At 38.7% G+C, this 24,041-nt stretch overlaps 1 protein-coding gene across 1 annotated transcript in view; it reads left to right on the forward strand.

Moving 5' to 3' along the window:
- FBXW11 (F-box and WD repeat domain containing 11) overlaps positions 1–20,321 on the forward strand; it is a 138,989-nt gene extending 118,668 nt beyond the window's left edge. The window contains exons 7-11 of the mRNA XM_029913751.1: positions 2,184–2,302; positions 3,020–3,130; positions 4,422–4,500; positions 6,095–6,283; positions 17,787–20,321. Coding sequence (XP_029769611.1) covers positions 2,184–2,302; positions 3,020–3,130; positions 4,422–4,500; positions 6,095–6,256 — 471 coding nt within the window. The 3' untranslated portion in view covers positions 6,257–6,283; positions 17,787–20,321. The remainder of the gene's footprint in view (positions 1–2,183; positions 2,303–3,019; positions 3,131–4,421; positions 4,501–6,094; positions 6,284–17,786) is intronic.
- The last annotated feature ends 3,720 nt before the right edge of the window (positions 20,322–24,041 follow it).

A 24,041-nucleotide genomic window follows, 5' to 3' on the forward strand; every position in this document is an offset into this window, starting at 1 on the left:
TCCCCTAACGCCCCTACTCTACTTGCGCTACATTGATGACATCTTCATCATCTGGACCCATGGAAAAGAAGCCCTTGAGGAATTCCACCATGATTTCAATAATTTCCATCCCACCATCAACCTCAGCCTAGATCAATCCACACAAGCGGTCCATTTCCTGGACACTACTGTGCTAATAAGCGATGGTCACATAAATACCACACTGTACCAGAAACCTACTGACCGCTACACTTACCTACATGCCTCCAGCTTCCATCCAGGACACACCACACGATTCATTGTCTACAGCCAAGCTCTAAGATATAACCGCATTTGCTCCAATCCCTCAGATAGAGACAAGCACCTACAAGATCTCTATCAAGCATTCTTAAAACTACAATACCCACCTGCTGAAGTGAAAAAACAGATTGACAGAGCCAGACGAGTACCCAGAAGTCACCTCCTACAAGACAGGGCCAACAAAGAAAATAACAGAACACCACTAGCTGTCACCTTCAGCCCCCAACTAAAACCTCTCCAGCGCATCATCAGAGATCTACAACCTATCCTGAAAGATGATCCTTTACTCTCACAGATCTTGGGAGACAGACCTGTCCTCGCTTACAGACAACCCCCCAACCTAAAGCAAATACTTACCAGCAACCACACATCACTGAACAAAAACACTGACCCTGGAACCTATCCTTGTAACAAAGCCCGATGCCAACTCTGTCCACATATCTATTCAAGTGACACCATCATAGGGCCTAATCACATCAGCCATACCATCAGGGGCTCGTTCACCTGCACATCTACCAATGTGATATATGCCATCATGTGCCAGCACTGCCCCTCTGCCATGTACATTGGCCAAACCGGACAGTCTCTACGCAAAAGAATTAATGGACACAAATCTGACATCAGGAATCATAATACTCAAAAACCAGTGGGAGAACACTTTAACCTGTCTGGCCATTCTATGACAGACCTGCGGGTGGCTATCTTAAAACAGAAAAACTTCAAAAACAGACTCCAACGAGAGACTGCTGAGCTGGAATTGATATGCAAACTAGACACAATTAACTCAGGGTTAAATAGGGATTGGGAATGGCTGAGCCATTACAAACATTGAATCTATCTCCCCTTGTAAGTATTCTCACACTTGCTTCTTATCAAACTGTCTGTACTGGGCTATCTTGATTATCACTTCAAAAGTTTTTTTTCTCTTACTTAATTGGCCTCTCAGAGTTGGTAAGACAACTCCCACCTGTTCATGCTCTCTGTATGTGTGTATATATATCTCCTCAATGTTTCACTCTATATGCATCCGAAGAAGTGGGTTGTAGCCCACGAAAGCTTATGCTCTAATAAATTTGTTAGTCTCTAAGGTGCCACAAGTACTCCTGTTCTTTTTGCAGATCATCTTAGTTACCCCAAACTTACTATACAACAAAGCTGTTTCCATCCCTCCCTCCCTAGACCCACAGCTGGTTTAGACTGTGCCAAGAGCTTTTTTCTGGCAAAGTTATGTCCGACACTTGCCAAAGGTACTGTATTCTTATGGGAAATGACCCATTAGACCCTTTACAACTTTAAATACAACTTCTTAAAAAAAAATGCACAAAGATTCTAAACAATTCATTTAACATTGACCCCCCCCCATCTTTCCACCCCCAAACATTCTTCTCTCAGCCTCAAGTCAAGTGTCCCTGGTCTTGTCTTAAATAAGCAGTAGATTGTTGGCCATGTCAATGGTAAAAAATAGGTTAATGATATTCAGACTAGACTTTTGTGTCTAGAAGCCTGTTATTTTGTGATCTGATTGCTAACCAGCCAACATTTAAATTTAATCAGAATTCTAAAATTAAACTTAAGCAATGCTTACTTGCTTTACAAAAAGTTTAAACATTTTTAATATTTTAAATTTAAGATGATTTAGTCAATTTGAACAGATTTATGTATTATAGCAGTGCTGGGAGGACCCAGCTCGGTTTGGAGCCCCATTGTGACGCACATTGTACAAATACAAAATATACCATGGTCCTAGCCCCGGAAGAGCCCACAGTCTAAGCTTCCGTTCAGCTTTTCCCTCAAAGTTCTTCTTCCGAGTCCTGTTTTTTTTAATGAAGTTTGAACATAATTTCTGTTTAACTTATAAAACCTCGAGCTCTCTCAAAATTGAATGTCTTCAATTTTTTCCACAGGTCTGGAGTACAAGCACATGTGAGTTTGTTCGTACTCTAAATGGGCACAAGCGTGGCATTGCATGCCTTCAGTACAGGGATCGACTAGTTGTGAGTGGATCATCAGACAACACCATTAGGTGGGTTGAAGACAGTTGCTAACAGCATATTGGAGAGAATGTGCATTTGCAAATGTAAAAAGAAGGGATTTTTTTCTAGGTCTCTTGAATCTGCCCTACAGTTTAATAGCACAGTAATCATTTAGCTTTTGATGTGTCTTGTCAGCATTAGAACAGGCAACCATTGCTGAGGAGAGAACAGGTAACATACAACATATACTCAAGCAAGTGCAGCTCACAAACTGTTGGGCTGTTGTCAGCATCTAAAAATGTAATTTACAAATCCCACATCTTAATACAGTCTATTGATCTGAAGATCACTGGAGAAATTGGGGGTCCAATTAAAGCACCAGGTTATTTCAGATACTACATATACCTCTGATACACATGGCTTTATCTGCAGAATAAAACGGGAGATGGATTCAGCAATAAACTCATTTATATTGAAATAGTCACAAGCTTCCAGCCTTTACTTTTAAAATGCATTTAATTTGGAAAATGATCGAGCCAATTCCGTGGGGCAGACTGACTAGGAATGTGTCTGAGTTGCCGTGTACTCCCTTCTGGGGACTGCGTACAGGGGCCTCAGGTGTACCTTCTTGCAAAGTAGTATGGTTCTAGTTTTCAGAGACCCAATAAAGATTATATTGTAATGGAAATTGCAGCATGAGTAAGTGGATTGGAGCGCTATTGTCACACGAGCGTTTCTCTAAGATCCATTTCTTCTGTTTCCTTAAGGTTATGGGATATTGAATGTGGTGCCTGTTTAAGAGTACTAGAAGGCCACGAAGAACTGGTTCGATGCATCAGATTTGATAACAAGAGAATTGTTAGTGGAGCCTATGATGGGTACGTGCTTCAAACACACTTTGAGAAAGTTATTCATGTCTCTCCTAGTAAAGCACACTTTTGAAAGTTCTCATCCTTAACCCACACAATGAGGATTCTCTTTTGGTTTGCATCCTGTTGTCTAAGTGATCTGGTTATGGCATATCTACATTTAACCTGGGTGTTGCCCACTTCCTGTAGATTTCAGTAATGCAGACTACCTATATCCTGAATGTAGCCTTTGAATATTATGTGGTCTGTTTTATTCTGCAGCTCCTTCCAGTAACTTGTTCTTAGGGCTCTTTAACTCTGTTCATTGGGGTAGGTAGGTAGCTCTAGCTCCCTGCAGAATTAAGTATTCTGCTTATCAAGTTTATATGGCTTTGCTGTACAGCTCAAGCTGGTTAGAATGGACAAATAGCTTGTCTTAAGTAGTGTCTGGTCTGAATAGACACTTCACTTTGTTTCCACCCCGTAAACATCACTCCTTGAGAAACTCCCTGCTTCCCAACAGGTCTGGCTGCCTTTTTACTAGACACCAGCACTGAGACTGTATTCTGAGGCTATATAAATACGAGCTTACAAAATTTTGAAATTGCAGCAGCACAGTCCAGCAGAGAGGCTGCAATATCTTCTGTTCTCTGATAAGAGCCTTAAAGTTAGTGGTGTGGGGCTACTATGAGGGCATCAGGAGCCACCTGTAAAGGAAAATGGCTTAACCTTGAGTGAATTCAAGGAAACTGTACAGGGACATGGATTATCCCATTGCTTTTATTCTCCTTGGTAGCTTGTCACCTCTGGTATTGGGCTGAATTGTAGTTCAAGTGAACAACAGAGTGCTGTTGAAGGCAAGTCAGGAACTCCTTTCAACTTGAATTGGTTATTTTGATTCTATCCCTCTCCTGGGATCTGTAATCCTAAATAGATTCCCAGGGGCTGTTCTCCCTGCATTTCATCAGCAGTATGCTAGACTTTGAGGTCTTCTCAGTTCTAAGTCAATATGCAAAATATTCCCCAGATGCAGAAGTGAATAATTCTGTTTATGTATATATGTGTGCAGCAGTGCCTAGACATCCAATCAGTGATTAAGGCCCCCTAGTTGCTGTGCTCACACAAGACAGTCCCAACCCCCAACGAACTTAGTCTTAGAATTTCTTTAGTCCTGTGCTAATATTGTCTTATTGCTAATAGGTTAGCGTTGGGGAGATTCCAACATTTGCTTTCTGTTGATTCAAATGTTTTTGTAATGCTTATAATTGAAGTAACATTTCTAGTATAATAAAATAACCAACATTCTTGTTTCATTTTATAGCAAAATTAAAGTTTGGGACTTGCAAGCTGCTCTTGACCCTCGTGCCCCAGCCAGCACACTATGCTTGCGTACATTGGTGGTATGTAAACATTGATACATTTGGGGGTTTGCACAAAAATACTATAATATTTGGCAAAAGTGAACGTTTTAATGTTAAATTTTATTACAAATGCATTGAGTGTCTTGGGGTAGATAAAAAATTCAGCACATTCTGCAAATTCTGCTCTGTTCCCAGAGCTGGGAACAAACGAAGAGGATTGGGCATGCTGCATTGTGCACTGAATTCTTGTTGACTCTGAGCATAGAAGAAAAATTGAGCTGTTAAGCTCTTCTGGCTTGGTATTCTCAAATGGTTTAAAAATGTAATCGATACGACATTGCATCCAAATCATTCTGGTCCCTGGTGTGGTATTTTAATATCATATAAATATTGTACTACTGGCTTTAAATAAATGGACTTCTATTAAATGGAAACAATTTGGAATACTATCAGCCTTCCTTAACCCTTTCACCTAATTGTAAAAATGGAAAGAATAGATGCAGGAAGGGAGGGGATCTTGTGGTGAGATTACCATAGGAACTCTAATCATTTCAAAGAAGACTACCATATTTTAAGTGGCTACCTTAGATTTTTTTTTTTTTTTTTTTTTTTTAAATAAAGGCTTTGATTTATGGCAATAGTAGGGACATTGGGTAGCTCATCGTATGGGTCATTGACTATACAGAGCATTTCATCCCCAGATTCAAAGCTTGAACCTTGTCCGAGTCAGTAGTGACCAGAAGTCATTGCTTACATGGTATCTATTTGATGGTTTATGTGAAATGATCTTGGCTTGTCCACTTCCTGCAGAAGAGCCCGCAGCACAAAAACTGTAATTGGCTCCCTTAGCAGTCTTGGCATAGAGATCAAGTATTGAATGGGCAGGGGGACTCCACTGACCTCTTATTCTTTGAGTATAATTCAATTACTGTGTATGTTGACTTCAGACTCCAGTCACTGGATTATCAGTATGGCACTTTTGGCCAGTCCTTTAAACATTTTTTAAAAGGTACAATGCCATCACTTACTATGGTGGATCATCAGGGCCAAGTACAGACCTTTGCAGGGTCCTGTGCTAGTGCAAAGTCCTGGTGCCATTTTGGTATTGTTGTTTCTGCGAAGAGTTCCTAGAGGGGCCACTTTTAAAATTCTTTCTCAAGAGCACGTATTGAACTCTGCCTACTTTTAAAAATAATTGGGCCTGGAATGGCTAATGAAATGCCTTATGGGGACTGCACAATACTTTAAGTAGCAGCAGTGTTTAACATACAAAAAAAATTTTGTGCAGCAGATAAACCCTGACAGCTTGTCAGCACTAGCCAATCTTTTTTTTGTTTAAGTTGCTTACTCTCCGTTGGCAGTCTGTCCAGCTGGCTTGTAGTTCTCTCAGCCTTTATCTCTCTGGTTCTCAACTTCATAGTAAAATTCATGGCCTACACAAACTTTATATTGAAACCACTGTATTCGCTGCAATATTTAAATAGCAGTAATTCTTCTCAGACTTGTGTATGAACCTTGACCAGCAAGTCAAAACTTTCATCTCCAATTTTGTGTCCAAATGAGTGTTTGAGTATGAAATTAGTGAAAGATGATCCATCTCCTGGCCTACTAACTGAACTCTTAATGTTTATAGGAACATTCAGGACGTGTGTTTAGACTCCAGTTTGATGAATTTCAGATCATTAGTAGTTCCCACGATGACACAATTCTGATTTGGGATTTCTTAAATGTGCCACCCAGTGCCCAGAATGAGACACGCTCTCCATCCAGAACATACACTTACATCTCCAGATAACAGTCTGCACTTTACTAGCCTCATAAGGTAAACTCTATTATATTAAATGTATTCTGTACTTGTGTATTCACTGTCATTTGCCTGGTGCTGGTCATAGTAATTTATATATCAGCTGTCACTGAGTTCTCCTAATGTATCTGCTGTTGATGCTGCTGCTGTTTGGATCAGGAAGCCTTTGTGCGGTATCAGGCTTTGATTCTTAACGCTTAAAACATCATAGTATCTAACTCATCTTCTACATCTTCACTGTTGTTCCTCCTGCCTCTAATCAGGTAGTTAATGTACTAACCACTATATTTTTGCAACACATTTACAATTGAGAAATGTAAGAATTTATAACTAGGTCATTTAAAAAGATATTCAGTTATAAATCTCAAACTGAGAATCAAGGTGGATTTGATTTAAATCACTAGTCAGGAAGACTCGATTTAATCATGGATTTCTACATAAAAGTGAATTCTTGTTAGTAGTTATAACTTTAATACATATTCTTCACAACTCAGAGATAGATGCAGGTTTCATTTTTAGAAGGTAGTACACACTATACATTTTTTAAGTGATTTATTTTGAAAACTTTTCAGATTAGTTTTACAGCTATATCAGAAAATGAATCATTGTTTGGTTATTTCATTTACCAAAGGTAATTGAAGCAGATATTTATGAAGTCATTGGGAGGTGAACTATCTCCAATTCAACAGGTTAATCATTAATATTTGGAGGATTTTCTTGCTATGCTGTATTAGGAGGAGAGCATCACCAGACAGACATTTAAATTGTTTTATTTAACTAAAACAACGTTATGTATTCTGGATTTTTTTCTTCAACAGCAAACATAATATTTTAACAAACCACGCATATGAATTTTTGAATTTAGTTAAACATTCAAGTTTTTTAAAATCAGGTTTGTTTTTGGTTAAAATTGTTTTTAAATAAAATAGTTAAATGAAATTTTTTAAAAAAACAAAACAAAAATTAAATGGATTGTCAGCCAGGTCAACATGAGAAACTTAAAATATTGGCTTCTGCAGCTAACTCAGTTGTCTTCACCTTCATTTTCCTGTTAGTTCATAATCTGGAAAAGAAAAACAAGCTTTCCTGCTTTTTCAGTACCCAAATGATTTCTCAATTTGGAACGAGTTAGTCCAAAGGAAGAAAATATTCTTTCTACATCGGCAGAAGAAGCCGCTGCTACTAAGTGAGATTATCACTTCAACAGTCTCTGAATCCAAGTGCTTAAGTGACTTCCACCAGTTCACTGGTGTGACTTTCTTTAAAACATCATCAGCAAACATATATTTCTTGAATGGTTCACCCTTAGGTCTGAAGTTTTATTATAGTTGGCATTTTGGAGGGATGATTGCTGGATGTCCATGTCATAGCCAACTCCTCTTCTTCAGCAGTTAAGGTTTGACCCTGGTACCGAGTATTGAGAATAATTGCAAGAAAATGAGCTGGAGATAGTGCTTGTCCCATTTTGTTTTTTTAATGCTTGTAATTTAACTCTGTCATTGCATATTTCTCTTTTTAAGATCTCTCTGTTCCTTCCAAATTTCAACAGCGTCAGCAATAAAACAGCTATTTCCCTGCATTTTGTTCAGGACTACAGAAGTAGGCTTCAAGGAAACTCAGCATGTGTTTCCATTTCAACAACATTAGCCTTTATTTCTGGAACACTGAAGTCTTTGGCTATGAGGAGCATCAAATGAGCACTGCAACCATATGTTATTAGCTTGGGACTCTCTTCTGAATAATTTCTTCTCATCTTGGATACATTTGAAGCATTTTCTGTGACGCAACTGCATACTAGACATTTGAATTTTTTTTTCACAGTTTGTTATAGCTGTTTCTGCTACTTCTTGTAAGTATTCAGCTGTGTGTGCATTTCCTGATGTATCAATTGTTTCTGTAAGGAAGACATTCCCTTCTTTTGTTGTCACACAAGAACATACAACAGGATCATTGTGGACATTGCTCCACCTATCAAGACTCAGGTTAACAATTTTACCCTCTAGACCTTTTGCACACTGCTCAATTTCTCTTTCATACACTTTATCCAATAATTTGCCTGCAACATCTGCTCTGTTGGGTGGACTGTATCCTGGTCTTAATGACTGAACCATGTTAATGAAGTGTGGGGTCTCAATCGTCCGGAAAGGAGAGTTTGCTGCATAAACAAACTAGGCAATTTTTTCATCAGCTACCATTTTTTGTAATCTGCTGGTTCTTATCACAAACTTATCGATGGTTGTTTTTGGATGATGGAGATTTTTTTCCCTTTTTGCTGCAGGTGATATACTGGGGCTATGTGACATACATGATGTGACTGAAACGCTATCACTGGCAAATAACTCTGAAACTATAGAAAATGATGGTGATCTTGGAGGTGGATAGTCTTCAGAATCCTGTATGTTGAGGATGGATTCTCCTAAACAAAAGAAGTCAATGCAGTTATTTAATTATTACCATACTGCTCATTTAGTATTACTCATTGCATTCACTGACACTCAGTACTACTTTAAAGGTGAAATTGTAAAAGGAAGATCTGCCTATTTCAACTATTTATTTTTTTATCACAACTGCATCTAAAATGCATAGAGTAACAACTATATTTTTTGCTCAAACATGAGAATTCAAGAATAGTCCAGAAGGAAGACGGGCAGTCCTTAAGAAAGAAATATGAAATAAAAAAGTTTACCAACCTGAAGATGCTGCATGTTCAGACATGTTCCTTTCATTGTCTTCAACGCAGCTTCCTCCTGAGAAGGAACACTTCTCATGATGTTGTTTCATTCGGGCAACCAGGCCTTGCATTTCTTTGTTGCACTGTTTGCATTTTGCACGCATGCCTGTCTTACCCACAGGTAGAGGAACTTCATTAAAATATTCCCAAACTGGGTTTCTTTTACAGCCTGCTGCCATTATAGGTTTTCCTTTCTAGTGAGAGAATGGTATGGTAGACCTCAAATCAATGAAGGCTACACTCAGAAAGACCTCAAGACTTCTGGAATAGGCTGCTCAAACAGTTTCACTTTTGTTTCTACTGCCTGTCCCTCCCTTCTCACATTTATCTCCAGACTTCTTCTCTTTGTCCAGATGTATTCCGCCCCCAACAATCTTCTGTTCATTGAACTTTTTGAAACTTTGCACTTTTAGAGAGCAGTAAGGGATTGACTCTGTGTACACAAATTTGCAGAGGGACAATAGTGTTGAGGTCTGTTATTTCTTACCTCTATGTATTTATTTATTTAAAAATATTTTTTGCAGTTAACAAGCATGTTATCTCTGGAGAGACAAATCCACAGTTTGAGAACTGCAAAACTAAGCATCTCTGATGGTATCTTCTAGACTGAGCACTGAGTCCCACTGGGTAGATAGAAACATTAACCTAAATCATCTATACAGAAGCCCCTGGAGCCCCATAAGATTGGGTCCCTAATCCTTGAACTATTGGAACTCATTTACAAAACTTTTCTTAAACATTATATGAATATATTGTCTCATACTATAGAATTAGAATTTATAATCCCTATTCCATGATGAGATATCTTTGAGCTATAATGCATCTTAATTAAAACTATCTTTAGATAGGTTTTTGCCTTAAAAAGCATTTTATAAAAAAAAACCCATTTCTTTTTATTTTTTAAAAATATCATTGATTTTTATCCACCCTGCTGAGAATGTTTGTTAAACCAAAGGTTCTAAAATGACACAAAATTTAAAAATTTGTACAATTTAAAAATAACCAATGTTTTGACCATTAATTAGGTACTTTTGGCAAGTATGCTGTGCTTCCTACCTACGCATTTTCTGGTTAGAATGGGAGGATTCTTTCAGAGCCTAAAGCTTATCACGTAGTGTGTGTGGAACCTGTGATTCAGTAACACTGCTCTACAGCCAAAATGCTTCTGAAATAAATGTAGTCAAACTTTACTAATTCTGGGTCACTGAGAACGAAAATGATGCTTAGAATTGTTGATTGGCTCTAGTTTTCAAGATATGCTATTGGGTCAGTATATATGACCCTTGACTTGGGAATGGCGGAGGATAAGTGAGTTATAAAGGGAAGGGATCTCAATTTAAACCAGAACTGACTAAAATACATCTTTGACTGGATCTATGAATAAATCTATGACTGGGTTTGGACAGTACTTGCTTTTTAGGCAAAACAATGAATGATGCAATCTGAAGCTGATATTGCGTCATACATGATATGAATTGCATCATGTTATTCCTAGAAGTCATGGATGATGCAATCATAATGAAGCTTACATCACTCTGCCGAACAAATTGCCGTATATCAGCTCTAGAAATCATATAGTGTGCTCTCTTATTTGTCAGTGTTTGATTTTGCAAAGGGACACATTTCTGTTTAGCCAAAGTGAGCGGAGATGCCTCGTACTTGTGTGAACAGTGCAGATAACTTCTGCTATGTTTGTGGTGAAGTGACTTTTGCATCACAAAAGCGCAGTATAACCACTATGGTTAAGAAAGCCTATCACCTTTATTTTGGCTGCAAAATTGGAGATCAGGACAAGAGGTGGGCCCCACACACATACTGCAACACTTGTGCAACAAATCTTCGCCAGTGGTTGAACAGGAAAAGGAAATCTGTGCCTTTTGCAGTGCCAATGATTTGGAGAGAGCCAACAGATCATACCAGCAATTGTTACTTCTGCATGGTGCCTCCAGTTGGGAAAGGTGTGTCAAAGAAGAAAAAGTGGACTGTGCATTATCCAAACATTCCATCAGCTATACGCCCAGTACCCCACGGAGAAGGACTGCCGGTTCCTGATGCACCAGAATCATTCTCACTTGAGTCAGACGAGGAAGAGGAAGAGGATGAAACTTCTGGTCCTGAACCATCAATGTCACAGGACCCACATTTTCTCCCATCCTCCTCCTCTGAACCACACCTCATAACACAAGGTGAACTGAATGACCTTGTCAGGGATTTGGAACTACCCAAGAGTAAGGCAGAGCTGTTGGGCTCCAGACTACAGCAGTGGAATCTCCTGGCAGGTGATGTTAGGGTTTCCATGTTCCGTGACCGTCAAAAAGGATCTTGTCCCATTCTTCTTCATGGAAGGTGATCTTGTAGCCTGCAACAACATCGATGGTGTGATGGCAGCCCTCAACATCGTTCACGATCCAGATGAGTGGAGACTGTTCATTGATTCATCGAAGACGAGTCTTAAAGCTGTTTTACTGCATAATGGCAATGTTTTGCCATCAATTCCAGTTGGTCATGCAGTCCATATGAAGGAAACCTATGACAACATGAAACAACTTTTGAGGTGCATAAACTATGACCAACATCAGTGGCAGCTTTGTGGCGATTTGAAGGTTGTTGCTCTCTTGCTTGGTCTGCAGACTGGATACACAAAGTACTGCTGTTTTCTCTGTGAATGGGATAGTCGTGCAAGAGATTCCCACTACATCAAGAAAGATTGGCCACTCCGACAGTCATTGGAGCCTGGGAGGAAAAGTGTTCAGCATCCACCACTTGTTGAATCAAGGAAGATTTTGTTACCACCCTTACACATCAAGCTGGGTCTGATGAAGAACTTTGTCAAGGCCATTGATAAAACACAAGCAGCTTTCAAGTACCTCCGTGGAACATTTCCAAGGTTAAGTGAAGCTAAGATAAAGGAAGGTGTCTTTGTTGGTCCTCAGATTCGTGAACTTCTTCGAGATGATGCATTTGATCATGCACTACGTGGCAAGGAAAAGACGGCATGGAAAGCCTTCCAGTTAGTGGCAATAAATTTTCTCGGAAACAACAAGGCAGACAACTACAGGTTGTTGGTGGAAAACCTCCTCAAGGCATACAAAAGCCTTGGTTGCAACATGTCACTAAAGATACATTTTTTGCACTCTCATCTAGATTTTTTTCCACCAAACTGCGGAGCAGTGAGCGGCGAGCGATTTCACCAGGACATTGCAACAATGGAGAAACGCTGTCAGGGCAAATGGAGCCCATCAATGCTTGCAGACTATTGCTGGACAGTGACAAGAGATGCTCCATTTAATGAATCCAAGAGACAAGCCAAGAAGCGCCGAGTAGACACTGAATAGGACTAAACTATGTACATAATAGTTTTTTGCCTTTTGTTTCATAATAAATTTTATTTATACAACCCTTTTGCTGATTTTTAAAGTGTTACATAAACAGGACAGGTGAAATATTATCATGTAAAGCAACCATAAACACATGAAAAGACCTAGGTTTACAATTTATGATTAAAACTCTATCATCTACGCAATATACATAGACATAAAATGTAAAAACTTAAATATCTTAGAAATAGTAGCCAATCAGTTGTTTTAATTGTCATATTTGAATTCAGCACATCAAAATACATAATAAATAGCACATTTTATCTCTGAAGCAGACGACTTCTCAAAAATTGTAGACCAGTGTAACTAGACAGAGGGCACTGGGAGTTGGGACTTTCAGAAGTGCTCAGAGCTGTCCTGATGATGCTATGAGTTCAACCATTTATTTCAGTGGAGAGCAGCGTAAGGCCAACATGAAGCTCTTTTCAATATTCCAGCCTCAGATTCTGTCCTGGGCTGTTCTGCTGGCTCTGTGTGAATTTGGGCATGTCACATAATGCCCCTTTCTACATTAGTAGTATGGAGATGAGAGATTTTCCTTTGAGCAGGGCACATCTGTTGCAGAGCAGATCTGCCCTTTTTCAGAGAACATAGTGACCTGTACGCCAAGATTTTCTTTATACTTCTACCTTCTTTGGTGCTGTGAGACTTAATGATCTATAGCACTTTAAAATGCGTCATGTGGAAATTGTTATATAATGGAGGCATGCGTGTAAATTACAGTAACATTGAAAAAAGTATTCTTGCACATAACAGGCCACAACTTTCTATGAAACTAATTAAGAGCCTTTTAGAGTTCAGTTAAATTGTGCTCCTCATTGAGGCTTTTATCTTTCTGTTTCTGGGACTAGCCAGCACTGCCCATCGGTCTCCAGGAAACTGAGATGTATGCCATTTTGACTAATGTTCATCATAAATGACAATTCCCTGTGATAGCCATCAGTAATAATAAAAGTTTTCAAAAGGAAAAAATACATCATGTTAGGAAAAATGAGTTTGAAGCCATCAGAAGAGACTCACATGAAGTTTGACTGTTTCCATTTCTCTGCAACAGTCAATATATATTTACAAAAAGAACAGGAGTACTTGTGGCACCTTAGAGACTAACATTTGTTAGTCTCTAAGTTGCCACAAGTACTCCTGTTCTTTTTGCGGATACAGACTAACACGGCTGCTACTCTGAAATATATATTTAGTTGTCTAAATATATTGGGTAAAAACTCTGCTGTAGATCCATTTGCTACATCAGTGGAGTCTTTTTCTTATGTCATTCATGTTGTTGCCAACAGTTGCACTTCATACTATATATAGCAGTGAATGTTGAGACTTGGAAACAGAGGTTACCTTACTGGGGTCAGACCTGAAACCCATACAGTCCAGTATCCTGTCTCTGACAGTGGCCAGTACCAGATACTTTAGAGGAAGGTCAGGCACCTCACAGAGTACAATTATGGAGTAAGCTTGCCCATAGGACAGGTTTTTTTTTCTTACCAGAGGCAATTTGTAGTAGTGTGGCTTATGCCCAAAATCAGGAGGTTTTATCTCTCTTAAAAAGTGTTTTCCTATCAAATGTAACTGGATAGTCTCATTGTCCATATAAATGAGAGAGACAAGGGGGGTGAGATAATAACTTTTATTGGACCAATCTTCTGTTGATGAGAAAGACAAGCTTTCAAGCTACACAACAGAAGTTGGTCCAATAAAAAAAAATTACCTCACCCACCTTGTTTCTCTAATATCCTGGGACCAACACGACTGCAACAACACTGCATTCCATATAAACATCTATTTCTTCTTTAAGTCTTGTTAAGCTCATGGCCTCGATATTTTGTAACCGTGAGTTCCACAAATTATTTCATTGTTTGCAGAAGACCTTTGATGTTTTCTAGGGGGTAGCCTTCTTGTTAGTGAAATGTCTTTTCTTTGCCTAATGAAATTCCATTTTGCTTTTGTTGAGAAGTAAATCATTATAAATTGCAGTTCTCACTTGCATGCCTCAGGAAAATGTGAGCAGCTTATTAAACTAATAACAGATCTCATGAACATGCCAAAGAGAGAGAGGCTGGTTTCTTCCATCCACCTGAACCCAGTGACCCATTTCCCTTCCTCTGGGGGTACCACATTGGTCTGGAGCTCTCACAATCGCCTGAGTGGGGAAGGACAGAAAGAGGGCCATGGCAGGCTGGGCTTCCTCAACACCCAGGACCCAGCATTCCATCCCCATAGGATAACAGCCGTCTCCTGCTTCCTGTTACAGACCTGTAGCTCAAGTGGTAGCAGTGTGTGCTGCAATGCTGAAGGCTCAGTGTTCAAATCCGCTGACGATGCATGGCTATTAATTTTTTACCTTTTTCCTTAAAAAAAAAAAAAAAAAAAAAACACAAATCCCTAAAGAAATGACCAAAAAAATTTTTAAAAAAAGGTTAGAAAATTAGGTTGCAAATCAGACACTCGAATTAAGAAATGTCAGTTTTATGCTTGCCACAGTCTTTAATTATGCGGTCTCCAAATGGGAGTGCCTAATTTACCTTTTCTACACCATTCATTAATTTGAGTTCATCTATCTTCTGTTAACTTCCACTCTAAATTAATATTCATCATCTAAACACTGTAATATAGAAAAAGTTAAGTGTGGGTTAAAGGAAACTATAGAAGTTCATGAACAAGCTTTGAGAAATTAAGAATTCTGCTGCAAGACAGTTAAAGGTTGGCATGCATAAAACTCCCTTATTGGCTGTTTACACTCTCCTTAAAGGAGAAGACCAGAGGTCTGAAAATGACTTTTAGTTTTCTCTGTCTGCTAAATTCATTATGTATACCAGGTAGGCAACAAGCTTAAAAGAAATGTCAGCCTGGCCAGGAGAATGGACAGTTTCAGAGCCCCTATTAGCTAGTTCCTTCAGCACTGCCCACCTGTGGCTTACGGTGTTTAAAAATTCAGATTTGTTTGAATTGCTGCAATATTACTGCAGTGTCTTCAGTAATGGTGTTGGCCTACCTAAAGTTGCCACTGCTTGTGCCTCTAAGGATGTGATCCAACTCCTATTAAAATGGATAAAGACTACCATTGGCTTTAATGGGAGTTGTATCAAGCCTAAAGGAATTGCATTCACCATAAACAGGGCAACTTTCATATTACAGGTTTCATGGGTCAGTATTTGGGAGACAGCAAATGCTAACCATGTGATTTATACCCTGCCCAAACAATTTCCTTTTTTCTGATTGATTGAAGCCTTTAGATCAAGCCACCTGGTGGGAAAACCACACTTTCTTAGTGACAAAATAAAACAATCCACCAGTTGACATGTACCAATTACATATTTTCCCCCCAACAAGGTATAGATAGGTTTGAATGGCTTAAAGGTTGTGCAGAAATATGATTGGGAGGGTTATATTGTATTACCTTCCAATCATGGAAGCATTATCCTATTTTTCATGCCAGTCAGAAGTATAACTACATACGCATCTAAAAGTCCACTCTAGTTTATTTCAATCCACTCCTAGGCATTTTACTCCATTTGGTCAGCAGTGTACCAGCCTCATGACTTATTTTCACTCTTTCTCTTGCCCCCTCACTTGCAAACTCACTTTGATTACGTTAAGATTTGTTGGTGCAAAATGAAATGTTTTTTGGCACTTAGCAACTTCCCTGCAGATTCCATACATTTGACACAGTTTGGAGCAGTTTATATTTCTGACTTGTCATATTATGCAGAGAATTGAAAACATGCAAAGCTGCATATCCTTGTAGTTAACTGGTCTTGGTAGTTATGTAATTATTTCTTGGATAGAAGGAACCACACAGTGTCATTTTCCTGAATTTTTTTCATAATCAGAATTCAAAAACATAAATCTACATAAAATATCACTGTAAAATATCCAGTATTTTATTATGATATTTAATGGAACAATTGTATATGCTCCCAAACACTGTACGTCTCTGCAGTCTCAAAAGAAGCTTTGTACCCATTTTTACAAGTCTCCGAATGTATATGCCTCTTCAAAGTGGATCATTTTTGACAGACCTGGCAGGGGGTTATAAGAAAGTTTTATTGCCTTCTGTTGAATTCCTTTTGTTTATTGTAACATGATAAAAATTGTTACCATATGATAGTCTAATATTCTTCTATGTAAGCACTGGGGGGAAAAAGATGTTTTAAACTTTCAACTATGAAAGTCTCATGAATAGAGCAGTTCATCAAAGTCTGCAGCATGTTTTTGGGGCATGGAAAGTGAAATTTAACCTTAGATTTAATTATTTTAAGCTTAATTACAGTAAGAATTTTCAGTTTGGAAAAGCTAGTTAATCAAATAATGTAATCATATAACTGTGTGAAAAGGTAGCTCTTGTGGAAATATTCTAATCTGATTTGTGGGCTCATTTCTCAAGATCATTAAGTCTCATTTTCATATATAAATATAACAAGTAACTGAACTTAATAGTCCTATTAAAAATAGAATAAAGGATAGTTTACATGGTTGGATTGATTTAAACAAAAAGGTGAATGGTTTCACAAGCCAATTTTCCCAATGCAACTGTTTAGACCTATGATTAAAAATTCAGTGCAACCAGATATAACCTATGCATATTTTTAATGAAAATGGATAACATTTAGGTCACTTCTGTGTAGTGTTGTGTGGTGTGTAGAAGAGGAGGGTTTTTTCCTGAGGTGTGTTAAGAGTAGGTTGAAATTCCATTAGATAAGTTTCAACCTGGAACGAAGCCTGTTGTGCCAACTACTACACTTCCTCCTCCTCCCCTGCCAGTCCGTCCCTGAAGACCTAGCAAAGACTTTTGTTTTATATCACATGTAAGGAAAAGGTCAGTTTAATTCAAAGTTGCTATGTTTATAGGGCTGAATTTTCAAAAGCTTAAAAAGGTGCAAATCCCAATCCGCATACAAATCTGATTTAAAGTATGGTCCAGGTTCCACAATCAATAGAATTAAAATGATGCCCTATAGTGGTGGTATTGTCACCTCTTGAGCCTCTAAGGGTATGTCTACTTTGCAATTAGACGCCTGTGTCTGGCCATGCCAGCTGACTCTGGCTTGTAGGGCTCAGGCTAAGGGTCTCTTTAATTGTGATGTAGGCGCCTGGGACCCTGATCGATGGGCCAACTGTGGGTGTCTAATTGCAGTGTAGACATACCCTGTACTGATCGCATCATTCTAAAGAAACCCTGGTTCCTTTAACACTTTTGTTCTAAGGAGTCTGTGCTATACTGATTGGCATATTTAGACACCTTATTTTAGCGGGCTAATGCCTTCATGTGCGCTCAGAGTGCAAGGGGGGGGAGGAGGGGTGTTCTGTGATGGATACCAACTAACTTCTGCCATATGTCTACAAATAATAGATTATACTTGGCCTGATTATAGTTTCCATTGTTTCAGCTTGTCTTTATCTTTTTCAGGGTTCCACAATCTTGAACTACTGGATATCCGGCTACTACATGCCTGAAGATGTTGATTCACAGCTAAAGTCAGAATTGGTGATAGATGCTGTGTAGATGCAAAGCAGCGCAATTCTGTATCTCTCTTAATCTTTCCTGCTCCCCTTCAGTCCCCAGTGGTCTCCTCTAAGGAATTTACTACAAATTCACTGACTTCAAGTAGATGAAAATCAGAAGCCTGCCCTTCACTGCAGTGAAAAATCCAAAGCTTCATGTGTAAATTGTCCATATAAACTGAACTATGATGGCTTGTTTTCCAGAAATAAATCAGAAGTCAAGAAAGGACTTGGCCTAATTTATATTGCTTTGCACTTTTGTCTGACTTTAAAGAAAAATATTCTCCAGTGAAATTTGGGTGCCAAACACATACCCAGAATGTACAGAGTTTTGCTTTCAAAGTCACCATGCTCCTTTAGACTTCATGACAAATTCAGAGCCTGTTTTGTTTGATAGGGGTGTACGTTGGACTTTTAGAAATATTTCTGAATGGATCAGTAATATTTTTGGATTACAGTTTACTTGTTTCTGCACCAATAATTTCTTTTAATTTAAACATTACCTGTAAATCAGGCTAGATTATCTAAACTAGTTGTATAGCACCGTCTTTTTTTCCTTTAACTGTGCCCTGTAATACAACCGTCCTACTCTTCCTAATGTTTGGTATAGTAAAATCTTTCCATGTGTGCTTGCCTCATAATTTCAAATACTGTATAAGCATGTCGATATAATGTACATAACAGTTTAACCTCCAGGTGCTAGAAGTCAGGATCTCCTGACACTACACACTAATACAAAATGTGTTAGCACTTGGCAGCAGGACATTCTAACTACTGGCACTGAAGGGATTAATATGAATTACATAGAAATATTTCTCTGCAAAAGGAAGTTTTCAGTATTCATTAGGATTTTTTTTAATGGGAACTACATATTTTAAAATGTAATTTCTAAACTTTTTAAAAATTAAAAAAAGTTTAATTTATGTTCTGTATCTTATATTTTGTGCCGCAGTATTTACAAAACAATTTTTTTTAATTAGTAGGTTGCCACACATGCCTACAAATGTCCTTCCATAGCATTAGTTTGGCTGCTCAATGGAAAAAATGCCATCAGCCAAAGTTACATTTATTTAAATATGTAACTTGTAACAATTGAGGCGGGGTAGAGGCCCCTTCAAGGTAGTACTATGATGACCAGACTTAAAGTTGAATTTAAGATCACTTACCCATAGCTGTTACACTATGACCTTGTTGTGATGCCATGGTCAATGTTTCTCTTCGTTAGCATGTCCTTATTAGGAAATGTCTTAGTAGTTCCTTCTTACGTTGTCGTGGTTCTCCTGTCTCTAATTTATACAGTCACATTTATTTAATCATATTTTTCTTTGTAAAAGCAAGACCCAGATAAATACCATCTTTATAGTATTGTCCTATTAAGTTGCCATGTATGACTACAGTTTTCAGTAGTTTTCTTTAATGCTTAGTTTGAAAATGCACTAAAACCAAGAGTGTGTAAGATATACCTATTGTCCTGGGGGAGAAATATGTTGTCACGGATATGTAGCCAGTCATTTCTCTGTCGTCATTTGTTGTGTATTTCGTCTTCTGTTGGCAGCACTTTTTGGTTTCAGATTTTCCCTTTTTTGGTCGAGGGGAGTTAAAGAATGTCGGTAACACTTTAGATGACCAGTGATTTAATACTAAACTTCCAGTGCAACAGCTATGGTTAGATGTCATCCACCTTCATGTCGGGCAAATTCAGAATGAAGAGCACATCAGACGTTACTGAAATGTTAGAAAAGTGCAACTTACAGTTAGTCCTCGATTCCATTGAGAGAGAGGTGTTGGGATCAGTGTTTGTTAGGAAATTCCCTTTAACTTGTTACTACAAAGATATTTATTTCTTCGAGATGATCAGACCTCATGAAGTACAGAAGATATCATGTTTCGATAAGCGTCTGTAAGATCACCTTTTGGTAAGCTTGACAGTAGTTTGTGAAAGTGGCTTACTTTACCCTTTTCATCTAATAGCTTTAATATTAAACTGTTTTTTAAAAAAAACATCAGTTGCAGCCCTGAAGAAACAGCAATTTGTTTATGAAGAATGGAGTCCTTTTTTATGCATGTGTAAGATTAAATTCATGTTTTTCCTTGGGAGATAATGGTGTTTGAACATGCAGTCTCACCTTCTTTGATTGTGCTTTGTGTAACATAGCAGTGGACTTTGTGATTGGCACCCAAGGAACTCGGCTCCTGGGACTCCTGGCTGCACTCTGGACTTTGTTTTGCTAACCATAATTGAGCAATTGTACATTACTGCTATATTAATGTTTCAAAGCACTGGGATAGTCTAATTCTAACTTGTAATTATGTTTGCCAATGACCCGTTTGGAAAGTTTGTGTATGAACAGCTGATTGAAACTGTTAAATTGTACAGATATTGTTCATGATCTAAAGCTTTGTACCGTGGAATGTGCTTAATAAAAAAAATTGAACTTCATTTGTCCAATAAATTGCTAAGTAACGTCATCTAACCCAATGTCAGTATTATGCATTAATTAATCCAAGCTTAATGCACAGTTCCTTCAAATGCTAATTCAAAGCTAATACTCTTAATACAATGTTCCTATACTTTATTGTATTATCTTATAAAAACTTTTCTAGCACATCAATGCTTCTAACCAATAATACAGTAATGTGTAGTAATTCAGTGCTGGTTTGGGAGTGGTGTGACGCATAAGACCGAAGGCCAAATACTTTAGAATTTGAAACATCCGTATGGGGGGGGCACAACTGCATGGCCTGGAACGTGTTAAAACATTTCTAAAATGTTTGTCTTAATTCCTTTTAGTTGTTTACTAGCTACAGATCAGAGTCTTACCTAGCTCAACGTGTTTATTCCTTGCCCAAACTGTTTCACAAGCAGCGCTTAAAGTGTGCTGATGATCAGAAAAGTGACTCAACATATCTGCTTTACTAAGATTCTACTCTGCCTCATGAATTGACAGAATTGTCAACTGAGTTCTGATGGGTCCTCCAAGCAGTTGGTGGATCCGTGGTGACAATCAGGGACTCTAATCTGTAGCACATTCTACTAAAGCTGTGACATCAGTGTAGAGAGAGGAGTTTGCTTGCTGCCAATTCACATTGTCCAATTGTGGTGGCACTGTGGCCAAAAACAACACAGAAGCCTTGTCCTGCTGTGAACCTTGTAAATTAGCTGTGCGGTTTGGTGTGAGTGAGAAGGTGTGGGGAGAGAAGAGAAACCTGGAAGAAATTATATACAAAGTTGTGGAAAGTTGGAAATGTAACCTGTATGGCTGGTCAATATTGGGTGTTAGTTAATTCACCTCTGTCAATGGTGAATTAACTATCTATGCAGTTGGCATAATTCTGTACAAGCTTCCTACCTATACTGGGGATCACTTTTCTGCGGGTGGTGCCATTTTTTGGGTAAGACTGAAAAGGAGAAGCCATAACCTCAGTGGTTATTAAAGGTACCATGAACCTTTTCCTAAAACTAGTGTCCTGGCTAGATCCCAGTTTCGCTAATTACATACCATCTCCCTAAATTACCCCCTATAACTTCAGTTGGGTAACTTGATTCTTCATGTCTCATCCTGGTGACTATTGGATAATGTTGTTCAAAATAAATCTTGACTTTCACTCTGAATATGGATGTGTTTCAATGAAAGGGAAGTGATCCCTATGTATATAATTTTGAATATGTTTTTAGCTCATTCTAGATTAGAGATTCTAAGTAAAAGGTTACAAAACACTAATTTTTCTAAATCAGTCTGAAAGTCTCAATGAGTCGCCTTATCTGACTAAGCCTTTTAAGCTTGTGAGATTTCTTGTTTTGTTTTTTAAAAATCCTAGAATGTAAGACTTTCTAGGTCTAGATGCACTCAGACTAAACTTCAAAAAGTTTTATATCTTGTTCTTACTAGGGTGGCCTTTGATTTTCTCTGCAGTCAGCACTATTTGTGATACAAAATAACATCAGATATTTCTGCCTTGTTCCCAGTGGAATTTTGTACTAAATTAGTCAAGACATCATCTTTGCTTGGCGTGCTCACACCCTTGTATGATCTCAGGATTCCTCTTGATTTCTTTTTCTTACCATAATTGAGAGTGATATGTTGTGCTATGCATGATGCAGCAATAGTGGCCCAAAATATCAGGCTCAGAGCACAGGGCATCCTGCAGCCAAAAATGAGGAACATCTGGAAATGGGTGGAAAGGAGACTGAATATAATCCAGTTTCAAGGTCTGAGATAGCCTTGTATATTAAAACAAACACAAACAAACAATCAAACACTTCATAGTAGATGTGGTCTCAATTCTTCCCCCTCCACTTCTTCCCCACTTGTTCCTTTGTCAAATTTCAGTGTTACTGGGCACTGTGTATAGTTGCCCCTTGATAACCTCTGGGAAAAAACAAGTCTCAACCGTTGATCTGTTTTCATAACTAGATCACTGTTAGATCCATCTGTTCTTTGCTGGAAGGTTTTTTCAGAGCTCCTGATTAGTCCAATGTAAGAAACACCATTGTTCCACAAGGGAAAAGATGGTTAATGTGCAGTTTACTGTGAGAGTTCTAGGATGATGGTGTGGGTTTAATCTTGAAAACAAAGTCCCATCTGCTGTGTGTACATATTAAAGATCTTCTGATGCCTGAAGACCAAGGGGGTTTCCCTGATCTCCTTCTTTTCTACCTCAAGTGTGCTGTGCACTAATTTATCTGCTGATCAGCAGACAGGCACCCTGGAATTGGCTGCGTTCAGAGACGGTTTATGTACATAGTTTGTAAAGAATTTAGAGATGAAAGGTGCTGTGTATATGTGAATTATATTAAAATTGTATTAAGTAACTTTTTACAGATTCAGACTAACACGGCTACCCCTCTAAAATTGTATTGCGACCCAAGAAATTTTTGAAACTTGCAGGTGAAAACATAGTGCCCTCAGTGTCTAGTCTGATGGGGTTGTGAATTGGAACTGTAGGCACTGCAGTATTAAATAGGTCAGGTCTCTCAGTGACTGATTTTTTTTTTTTTTTTTTAAAGGGCAGGGGGTATAAATGTAGCGCTCAGAATGTTGTCCATTTCCCAGGAAAGCTCTACTGGGACCAAAGACAAAGGAAAAGATCCAACACATCCGGAGGTCACTTACAGTGCTTATTTTCATGTGGGAGAGGAGCTGGGGATCCAGTGAGATGTTCAGGGCAACTTGTGTATGAATATTTACTATAAAGTGGGAAGGGGTAAATTATTCAGTGCCTGCCTGATAGTCCTTCCTGCTCGTTAACATGGCCCTGTCCCTAACCCATCAGTTTGATCTGTGCTAAAACAGCATCAAGTCTTTGTATAGAATTTGATCAATGTATTTAATGTGACCCCCTTTCTTATCAGAACTAAATAAACTAAAGTCAGCACTCAGGCTACATCTGCATGTGGGATTTTGGGAGATGATAAATTTCAGAGGGGGAACCCACAGCCAGGGCTGCCTCCTCAAACTCTTCTAGGTCTAATAAATTGGTCTAGTGTTGCATATGTACATGGAAGATCTCAAGTGTTCGTATAGATTCATAAATTTTGAGGCCAGAAAGGACCAGTGAGATCACATACCTGCATCCCATAAGCCACGGATTCACTGAGTAATCACGCAGTAATTTTGCCCATAACTTCTGTTTGAGCTATATTTTTCTTCTTTGAGTGCTTGCACAAGTCGATCCCATTCTAGGCAGGTGTGTGCCCACGTGCACAGTTGTCAGAGGCATTTGTCTTAGCGGTATCTGTAGGGTCAGCTGTGGTGCTCCCTTGAATGCTGTGCTCATGTGTCGGTATGTTAGGCGCCGCTGACCCTACGCCTTCTCAGATCCTTCTTACCGCCCATGACGAGCACCTTTTCTTGCAGATCGCAAGAGCATTAGTGGTTCGTTACAGCCTTTATCTTCTTTGTATATAGTTTGTAGGTACTTAGCCAGCCATTAAGTTAAGTGTTAGGTTAGTTGGTAGTTAGAATCCCGACTGGGACTTCATCCTGGAGCTGGGCAAGCCCTGCTCTCCTGGCTTCAAACTATGCTCGACATCAGTGACCCCCATGACAGCTGCAGGTGTTTGCGGGTATTCCCATAGAAAGGACAAGTGTCAAATCTGTAAAAGCTTTCGACCTAGAATCCAAAAGGAGCGGGATATCCGCTTGAGGGCCACCCTCAT

The sequence above is a fragment of the Terrapene carolina genome, unplaced genomic scaffold, assembly GCF_002925995.2.
Source record: "Terrapene carolina triunguis isolate 2854851 unplaced genomic scaffold, T_m_triunguis-2.0 Scaffold838, whole genome shotgun sequence".
Classification (NCBI taxonomy): Eukaryota; Metazoa; Chordata; order Testudines; family Emydidae; genus Terrapene; species Terrapene triunguis.